The 10641-nt window shown below is 36.8% G+C and overlaps 1 protein-coding gene across 1 annotated transcript in view; it reads left to right on the top strand.

Annotated features, from left to right (window-relative positions):
- The first annotated feature begins 202 nt into the window (after positions 1–202).
- The window catches only part of UHRF2 (ubiquitin like with PHD and ring finger domains 2), a 77727-nt gene continuing 67288 nt past the window's right edge, over positions 203–10641 (top strand). Inside the window, exons 1-3 of the mRNA XM_057412120.1 lie at positions 203–277; positions 1662–1904; positions 5662–5924. Of these exons, the coding sequence (XP_057268103.1) occupies positions 203–277; positions 1662–1904; positions 5662–5924 (581 nt within the window). The remainder of the gene's footprint in view (positions 278–1661; positions 1905–5661; positions 5925–10641) is intronic.

Genomic DNA, 10641 nt, shown 5'->3' with positions numbered 1-10641 from the left:
TCCGTATTCATCCTCTGCCCTTTAGGGTTGTTTTGGCTAAGCAGAGGGGATGAAGGAAGAAATGTACATTCTGTCTAACTTGAGGTCATTAGCATGTTCCAGAAAAGTGTATTAGTGAGAAGCTGGAGAATTCCTTCTTTATTTCTTCTGTTCCTTCCGGCTTCCTACTTTTTGTTGTTGTATTGATACTACCCATAAGCTTATGAGAACAGATCTGTTTGAAAAGATTGCTGGAACAGTGATGTTGAAAACAGCACCTATTCTGGAAAAAGATCAAGTAATTTTTGGTTGCAGAAGTAGTTTGGAAATGGGTGGGAGTTTTTTAGTCATGCATGTTTTTCTCCTACTGCAACGTGAAATAAAATGTAACTAAACAAATCCTAGTTTTGATATACCTAGAGCAATTTATTATACTTCTAAGTAAATGAAATCTCTGCTTCAGTGATGCTGTAGGTCTGTAAGTGTTTAACTGAGCAAAGCAGCAGTGGTCACTACTCCCTGTCTTTCTTCTTTCCTAGCAGCACAGCATGTTGTTATATTTGGTGTGAGTTTCTCAGCTTAATTGTAGGTAAGTGAGATCATCAGGTAAAATAAAGATAGTAACAGGTATCTTAAAGCTGTGCCCAAAATAATGTTTAGGAGCTGTGTGCTATATACGATTAAAAAGTTTGCTTCTATTTATGTTCTTTGTGTTCTGCAGGATCTGATTGCATCTGGAATGTAAGCAGAGCCTGATGGACAAAGTGTTTTGAGGGAGTGCTGCAGAGTGCATGTTGCCTCAGTTTTTTGATAGCTTTCAAATTGACTAGCTAAAAGATTTACTTTCAGAGAATAATCTTGTTTTGATCTTGGGGTAAAGGCCTGAGGAATGGGGAACCTGGCTAAATCTGGGATAAAAATGTCACTGTGTGCTTTCAATTTCGATTTCCCTTCATATACTTGAAGGCCCAGTACATATTCTTGGTGTTGCTCCCTCTAGTACTTTGCACAGTACTTTCAGATCTTACAGTTTTTAAAGTAAATGGAATTTTAAGTGTATGATATGTGGGTTGTTTTTTTTTTTTTTGGTGTGGGCTTTTTTTTGTTGTTTTTTGTTTGGTGCGGGTTTTCATTTTGGGTTTTCTTTGTTTTGTTTTGTTTATTTATATGTAGATGCAAAAATTAAGGAAGTACAAGGCCTTCATAAAAAAAGAAAAAAAAAGACTTGCTTTCTAGAAAAGATTGAGAGAGCAAATTGTGAAATTATGTAACCGAAATGTGTACAACGCAGTGATTGTTAACTTAAAAATTCTCACATCTATTTATAGTTACTGAGTATGTCATGTAAGCGGCAACATAGATCCTACCTGTTTTTTTATTAGAAAAACACTGTGTGCATTACTTTGCCTTACCTCGGATGTTGATGTATGATTAAGAGGTCCGAAGTCTATAGATACTTGTTTCTAATTGAAGCCTTTGGGTGATTTTCAGTGGATGAAGTCATGGCTGCAGGAAACTGATGCAAGTTTGGTTTTGCATATACTCAAGACATGAGTTTTCATTTGCCAGAAATAGATGGCTTTCCTCTTCTTGTCTGTACAATTAGTGTTTATAAAGGGAGATTTGGAAACTTTTTCTATCCCTCTGGGCAGAATTTTACAAGTATAACTTTCTTTTGGCAGCTAGAAGATGGACACACTTTGTTTGACTACAATGTTGGACTAAATGACATAGTTCAGCTTTTGATACGTTCTGAATCTGAAGCTCCTGCCACAGCTTCTGTGACAGATCAGGATGGAGATGTCAATCCCTGTGCTGCTTCCAACTGCAAGAATAAAGTCAAAAAACCAAATAGTGGGTCACCCAGTCAGCCATCTACATCATCTCGCTCATTTCTCATTGATCCCGGCATTGGATTATACAAGGTACGTACCAACTTTAAGATCTGGAAAGTTGCCTCACACTTGGGGTTTAGTTTTATTGTTAAAAATGTTTATTGTTTTATTATGTAAAAGTATGCATTCTCATTGCTTGCTTTCATGATTTGACATAATTCCCAATTTAACGTAAGTCAGATTGACTTCATTTAAGTTAACTCCTGCAGTGTCATGAAAATGTTTCTCTGCCAGGCTCACTGGTGTTGCAGTTTCAGGAGCATTCATAAACTCTGTACACATTGTGTTCTCCAAAACATGTTTTCCAAGACATTTGAGTTGCCTGTGTAATAGAAACACTGTTTGTGGACAGAAGAAGCTGCTAATATAAAGTCTGGAAAACTATAGCTTTTCCCCTACTCACTTTTTTCAAGCTTGCCAAATATTTGTTTATACGCTAATTGTTTCAGTGCTGCATTAGAGCTAGATAAACTGGAAATACACAATTTCTTTAAATTGTATGTGATGTAATGATTTCTGTTTGACGTAGTTTTTAGGAATCATTTATGTAATTGATTTTTAGGATTGTACCTCATTGAAGTTCTCGATATTCATAGAATAGTTTGGATTGGAAAGGACCTTGAAGATCACTTAATTCCAACCCACTTGCCCTGGGCATGGATATTGTCATGTAGGATTACATCAGAGTAACAGGAATTTAATTTAAACAGAAGATGAACAGTTTCCAGATTGCTAGCTCGTTAGATATTTAGTAGGATGTATATACATATATTTAGAGAGAGGGAGAGAGAGAGAATGGTATCATTTTACCTTGTGTTTGGGTGCTCCTTTTAGTTAAGAAATACCTGTAACAATAATTCTTTTGCTGGAAAATGATCAAAATTGCAGAGAGGGAAAAGCAGCTTGAGGCTAAAGTACATAAACAAGTTAATATCACTTAGAGCAGTGCTGTTGTTCAGAACTGTCATCCTGATGGGAAGCTGTCTGTTTCAGGTATTGAGGACAACTGGTAAGTTACTTTAGGTTCCTGTAGCATTCTGTGCAGTGAATTTTATTCATTTTCTGAGGAATCAGGGTGTCAAAATATCAGTATCTTGAATATATAGATACTGTCTTGTGTGTTCCCTTTTTCTGCATCTCAGTTTATTAGTGGGGAAAAATTCCCCAGTTTTTAATTTCTGATGCTTTAAAATATATTTAAATGGATATATTTAATTATTTTGTATTTGCTTGTTTGTCAAACAGTAAGAATTGTCTAGTTATAGGAAAGTATAGTTTGCTACAATTTTTTTCTGTCTAGTAAAGTCCTGTGCCTCACTGGGTCTGAATCTAGAGCTAGATTCTACAAGGTACCTGCTGCTCCACGTTAGGAATAGTGTAGGCCCATGTGCCCTCCTTTCTGTTTCCGATTTCAGCTACTAAAAGGAAAGGTAGTCAGCATAGAACCTGTAGTTAAAAAAAAAAAATAAAAATGTGGTAGAGTTGATACTGGGAATAGTAGTTAATTAAATTGTTGTTAGATGGTTAAAATAGTGATTTAAACAGAGTTCCTTTGTGTAGTCATTTTATGTTATGTAAATCAGAATACTTCAGTTTGTTTTATATTCTGTTTGTACCTGACACCTGATACTTACATGGGCTCTGAAGGACTGGTAGTGAGTGGAATTATATTCAACTCCTGTTCCGTTAGTGGTGTCTGGTTTAAGAGCTTCTTCGGTCCATTCCAAGATGGACTCAGCATATGTGAAGAACAGTGCCTTGCTTAAGCAGGGCAGATTGTCAATGCCAAAAGGAGAAATAAAAAACAGGTTGCAAGAGAGGAGTTGCAGTAACAATGGTTGGGCATGCAGTAATGATGGTAGAAAAACAAAAGCTTGTCCAGAAGCATGTGCATGTTTCTCCTTCTGATGCTCACACAGTCTTTATACCTTCTCATCCAAAAATCTCTGGCTGTAGTAAAGACACTTTAACTGAGAACTCTAACTAGCTTGGAATAAAAAACACACAAACTCAATCTGTAATTAACGCTAGTATTTGTTTAATACTGTTCACATAGAGCTACTAATAACCCAGTTCTTAAACCAGATACCAGTAACATCAGATAGTTGAATGATGTTCCTCAGTGGTCTGTGGTAATAATTATTTGCTCTTACTCTTTGTAGGGGTGGGTCTCGTGTAAGTGTGCCCATCAGATTATGGAAGGGTACATTGGAGATCAGTGATTAAGGGAGTTTGTGCTGATGTTATTTAATTTTTTTAACTTTTTTTTTTTTTTTCTTCTGAATCTGATGATGATTTTTGACTTGGCTAGCACTGCTTCTCTGGCACTTTCATGACGGGTAGCAAAAATTAGCAGCAGATGGGGGAATCCCTAGCAGTGTGTGTCTTGCTCAACTCTGTTTTTTGATAATACAAAGTAAAGAAGCAACCAATTCAAACAGTTAAAGCTGTGAAAGGGTGCCTTCATGAGGGTTCCTTCTAGAAGTGCTAGAATCCACTGTTTATATTTGAAACAGATTGATAGAATTAATATGAGGGTGTCCTTCTCAGATTTGTTTTATTATATGGCTGTAGCTTTCCTCTCGGTAAAAAGCTGTATTTTGAACGCTGCAGGTTTGTAAGAGTAAAAATACAAAATACATATGTTTGTATTTTAAATGGGAGGAAAAATAAAGGATTCTGTTTTGGCGGATTCTTTAAGAAGGTGAAGAATAAAATACTGCTTGTTGGTATAAACTTGTTAGCTCAAACTGCTGTCAATTTCACTTTCAGATACCTAACTACTACTTTAATACTAAAAGGTATTGAGCATGCTTTTTTGGCTTGCTCCTGTGAAAATAGAGTAAGATTGTTCAGTTGCAGAAACTAGCCTTTGAGGTTAGTAACAGTAAGTATCTGCCACTGTGCTGGTACTTGACAAAGGTTGTAGCTTAAACCACATACATAGGTAAATATATGTATTTTGTACTGTTTATGGTAGATGTTTTCTATGGTATGGCTGTGGAGTAGTTCTGTTGTAATAATATTTTTATACTTGGTGTACTGTTGATGAAGTGTTCTTTAAAACTTACTTTTTTTTCCTCTATTATTACAGGAACATCTGCTTAATTAGCTGAAGACTTGAGAAAAGGAAACATGATTTAGAATAGTAAAGTGGTTGGTTGCTTAATACCATTATTGTTAGTAGAGAAGGAAGAAATTCTGGGAGGTAGTTCCAGTTCTTCAGATTTCTTAAATCCTAAGCTTTTGGCTGACTGTGATAGCAACCCTGTTAGAATTGTTTCCTTGCCTTCTCTGCAAGTCTTGAATGGTTAAAATCTTGCAGGCCAGAAAGACAGAAGATTAAATAGTAATTCCAAGTTGGAGGTTCAGGAAAGTCTTTAAACTCCTTGTCTGAGAGCTAATATTTTAATGCTGTGTATGTTTATTTTGGCCATAAAGAGTAATCGGTGAATCAAAAGGAAAGGATAATGAGAGAGATGAGGCAAACTTTGAGGCTTGGAGGAAAAGTAAAAAAAAAAATAATAGAAGAAACCTAGCCTTGCTTTTTAAAATTACATGCAGATTCTGTCCGTACTAGATTTTAATAAGGGAAGAAATAATAAAATAGTGGAAGTGCAGCATATTCATGACTACGTGTTAGTTGAACTTGATCAAGCTCAACTAGTTACTGGAGTTGATTGTTTACTGGCAACAAAGTTAAGCAGTAGCATAAGTTGTCTTATGTAATCCTGATTAAGAAAAAAATAAAATAAGCATATATTCATTATTGAATTTTCCTTTTTAGATAAATGAATTAGTGGATGCCCGTGATGTCAGCATTGGAGCCTGGTTTGAAGCTCATATAGAAAATGTTACCAGAGCAACAAAGGGACATAAGAATGGTAAAGCTCAAGGAAAGAGTGGTAACACTTACAAAAGGACTAATGGAAACTTAAGTCAAGATCATTCTAGAGAAAATGCAAATAATTTGGACAGTACACCATCCACATCTTATTCAGAATGTATGGATGCTGGTGAAGAAGCTATTTATCATATCAAGTATGATGAGTAAGTGCTTCTGGTAGTATTTTGAGAACATTGTTGAATTTATTGGGAGTGATGGTATTTTTCATGCCAAGTTTTAATTTCTTTGCCTTTATGAAACTTACAATCCATCCCTCTTACGTAAGGAAAAGAAACTATAGAACCGAATCTTTACTGTGGATTTTATTATAATTTTTTTAACCATTCCCTGTGTAAATTCACTTTCTTTCACTGGAGCTGGAGGACAACTCTCATGAGAGCAAATTTTCTTAATGTATTTGGATCTATTCTGTTCAAAGTAAAACAGTTGTGGAGGAAATTGGAGGTTTGCATGTATAGTAAAGGTTTGTTATAGGTAACTTTGTGACTGACAGCATGAAATTACGTTTAGAGAGAGAAAGCATTAAGGGTGGGCTGTGTTTTTTTCTGTTTGTTTGTTTCTGTAGTAAAAAACAAATTCCAGGGCCTGCAATATGTGGGTAGGTTTTTTTTTTTAAATAACATCTGTTCCAGCACTAACTTAAGCTTCAAAATTAATAAAACTTTGAGGATTCTTAATTTTGGTACTGAGATTAGTAAAAATATTTTAGTTTGTGCAGTGTAAGATTAAGATAGAAGGATGCAAAGTATATTCAGTATTAACTAAATGCAGATTTTAAAAGTAGATTTTTAGAGCATCTATTTCAACTTCAGTTATTTTATTATGTAACTGTGAATCTGACTTGCATAGAGCACTTTTTTGTTGCTCTCACTAGCAGATACAACTTTATGCACTCGTGAGTTCTGATCCTGTATCTGCAACTGCAGTTTTTGGTAATTGGAAATGGATGAAAATGACTTGGACAACTGGTATAGTCAAATGAAAATACCCTGAAATTACATGTCTGTTGTGGTGTGATTTCAAAATGCTGGCTTTAGGCTTACTTAATTTTACAACAGTGCAGATATATGTAAGTTAGTCAAGGGAAAACATTTCTGAGAAAAAGCGTTCATAACTTTGAAATGAAATTATGTTTTTTTTTCGGGGGGTGTGAATTTTTTCCTTTTTTTTTTTGGTGGGTATCGTTGGTTTTGATAAGTTAAAAGTACAGAAGTAAAATTTCACAACAGGTCAGTTGTCTTTGCCGTATTCATGCTAAAGAAAAAAAGAAGAATGACCTCTATGTGTATTTCAGGACCTAGTGGTTCCCCTTCAACAGGTGGAGATAGTCTTTTTACTATAAGATTATATGTAAGATACAGGAGCTGTATATTCTATAACAAACAAAATTAGGTACAGAAATGCGATGATGTGAGGTAGTCATTGAAGTCATAGTTACTTACCTGATCAGTTTAAGGTACTGGAAGAAAAACTATTGTAAGGCTTTCTGGAAAGTGAGATTTGTGCATTTATCAGTGATTGGATTTTTGATGTATGTTACAAATCTGTAAGGGTTTCACTTTTGTCTTGTAATGCTGCTGACATGCATATTTATATGGTAGGTATGTGTGCATATAGCCATAGTGGCTGGAAACAGTAATGCTAATGGCAATGTTTATATAGGAGATGCTGGAGGTCTGTGTAACCCCATCTCAGGACTAGGTCTTCCATCATCATAGGCTTGGTTCTTGCACTAGAGTCCTCTAGGGTAGGCTTGTCTCACCCCCCTGGCTCCAAAACATACCAGCTCCACATCTTGACTCAGATGAAGACCTAAAACTGTTGTTTCCTTAGCTCCCATGGGTATTGACACTGTATTCATAAATCCAGGACTGAGTTACGAGTTATGTGACACCGTCGATCTTGGAACTGTGCAGCTGGGAATTTTATCTGAAAGTGAAGCTTCACCTCAGTAATTTTATTTTAGACTCTGCTTGTCAGAAAGTTTACCTTTAGCCTTAATTGCCTTACTAATTTATACTGGAGCGCACTTCTCTCTACTTTGAAGTTTTTAGGGGGCGGTAAAATTCTTTCTAAGCATGAAGAACTAATTAAGAATTTCTGTCAGAAATGTGTCCAGAAGTTGTGTGTTTATCCTCTGTCCATCAGTTTGAGTAAGGAATAATACTGCCCTAGCCAGTGGTTCTGTGGTCCTGTGGTCCTGTGGCTGTGCTTTGAGGAGTCTCACTCTGTACTGTCTTGCTTGTATATTCCACATCTGATTCTTTGAAAGTAGTTAGAACAGTATCAACAGATCTGATGTTCATCTGGCTTTAGTTTTCTAGCTGGAAACATTTGACAGTCCCATCAAGTGAAGAGCCTCATCAGTCATTAATTCTTTCTCAACAAGGTCACTGTGTTCTCTTAAGAGCAGCTGTTCTTAAAGGCTGAAGCAGGACTTGTCCTTCCCTTAAGTGAGAAAGCTGGTTTTGGGAGTAGAGCTGCTAGATTTACATATCACAAGTCCTGTGCGCAACTTAAACACATTATTTTGCAGGTTTGGGTTTGGTAAAACCTGCTTTCCTCTAATCTTGTGAGTTCTGATTCTGTATCTGCAACTGCGAGCTTTTTACTTAAAATGAGTGTTACAAAGGTGGACATAGAAATGTAAATGTTTTATTAAATATTGCAGGAAATAAAATAGCTTGGACTCTAGTTGGAGTCAGGTGTCTTGTGTCTGCTCCCTTGTGTCTTATTGTGCCCCTCTTTACTGACAGAGCAAAAGTCCTTTATCAGGGCTGCTTAGCCTTGATCAAGTGCCACTTAGGAGCAACTAAAAGCATCAGTGTGTTGCATTGTTCTTAGAGCAAAGCCAAAATACAGCACTGCACCAGCTACTAGGAAGAAAATTGCATCTGTCCCTGCTGAAACCATAACACTGGGCAAGAGCTTTGTTACAGTAATTTCAAAGAGGTAACTACTTGTAGCTAAACAGAACTTCACTGTCAGCTGTGACTGCTACAAATAGAAGGTACTGCATATTCCTTCTTGATTTTGTAGAAAACAGGGTATTTGAGTTGTTTCTGTTGTGGTTTCCATCTCCCTCCCTATTCACTGAGCCTGTGTGCCTAGCATTTAACTAAATTGGGGACTGTAGCGGTAGGGCAAGGGGTAGTGGGTTTAAATTTAAACAGGGGAGCTTCAGCTTAGATACGAGGAAGAAGTTCTTTATTGTGAGTGTGGTGAGGCATTGGAACAGGTTGCCCAAAGAAGTGGTAAATGCTCCATCCTTGGCAGTGTCTGACGCTGGGTTGGATGGAGTCTTCGGTGACATGGTCTAGTGTGAGGCATCCCTGCCTATGGCAGGGGGGTTGGAACTGGATGATCTTAAGGTCCTTTCCAACCCTAACTATTCTGTGATTGCTGCAATAGAGACACACATTTCTGCAGAGATGGATCTGCAGAAAACCTGGTGCCATTCACAGGAACAGAACTGGTCAGTTCAAGATTGAACTGGAGTAATCCAGTTTTAAATCTTTAAACAAAGATTTAAAAACCTTGTGGTGCTTGTTTAAGAGCTCTCTCTTCATCACTGAGAAAGAGACCGTGTATCAGTTTTATCAGTGCTGACCTTCAGTCACTACCGACTCTTGGCATCCAGTCTTTTGCCTGATAGTCCCTCCTCTGCATTCAGAAACTGAATGCAGCCTTTTCCTTGAAGGCAGCAGAGCTTACAGTTGTGTTCTTATTTCTATCACTGTTGTCTTCCCCCACTTCTGCCACTTTATTCACTTACTTCCATTTCACATTTGCATTTGTTGGTATCACAAATAGCCATTGAAGTCAAGAGTGTGTTATACACTCTTCTACAACAAGAGTGCTATTATACATTTATTTCTTCTGCTCTGAGCAACTGACTTTTAGTACAGAAGTGACCCTGCCTTTAACAGAAGAAATCTGAGTCCTTATTTGAAAGAACTCATGAGGAGTCCAACACATGCTTAGATCCTGAAGTTAATGGAGATAATTGTGCGTAGAATCCCTATCACAGCATGCTTCATAACTTCTAAATCAGGAGCAGGACACTTCAGTAGCTTAATATAGCACCATAAGGACATGTCTTACAGAGCTGTGTTATATGAAAGTTTGGTGTTTCCCTTTGACTTACTGTATTTTATATTTGTTTCTTGTACAGCACTGGATTCAGGCAAGTTATTCTCAGGGAGACAGTTCTCTCACTCTGTCTCGATGGTTAGCTCTTTCCTGAAGAAGTGGAAAGACACAGACTTACAAACGAATGCTGTCTTTTCCTTCCTTTTCTTGTTGAAGTTACATGTAATGAAGGCCTTCCACTTAAGAAGGCTCTCAGTGGTAGTTATAGGATGGCTGAATGCTTCTGCAGCCTGAGAAGTGTCAGTATGCCCGCCTGTATGCAAGTATAGATTTAGTATACTCAAGTAAGGGTACCATTTTTTTCCAGGGCCATTTTGTTTGGCTGATGATACCCCTTTCAGGTTTTAAATCATCCAACAGAAAAGTTCAAATTCAACTTTGAGATAATATCTGTATGATGGATAATACACAATAAATAACCACAAAGTACACTCTTTGTGGTTATTTATTCTAGGGAACCAGAAACTTTAGCAAGAGGGGTCATCAGAAGCGTCATTAACTATTAGATAAGTTAAATAAGATTTCATAAGATTTCTTTAGGGAACTAGTTTATGTTTTGACTTCAGTTTCACCCTACTTCTGATTTTGGTTGTAACGTTAGTTTTCTTACAGCTTTTCATAAGTTGAATAGAATAGGCATCATTCAGCTTGCTTCAGATGGCCCTTATGTTTCTTTGTGCTACTAGATGGAAGATCAAAGCAATATTG

Source organism: Pezoporus wallicus, unplaced genomic scaffold (genome assembly GCF_028554395.1).
Source record: "Pezoporus wallicus isolate ANWC-B61680 ecotype Strahan unplaced genomic scaffold, APGP_CSIRO_Pwel_v1 contig_8119, whole genome shotgun sequence".
NCBI classification, from domain to species: domain Eukaryota; kingdom Metazoa; phylum Chordata; class Aves; order Psittaciformes; family Psittacidae; genus Pezoporus; species Pezoporus wallicus.
The sequence above is the reverse complement of the archived record's forward strand: the minus strand, read 5'-3'. Positions and strand labels throughout refer to the sequence as shown.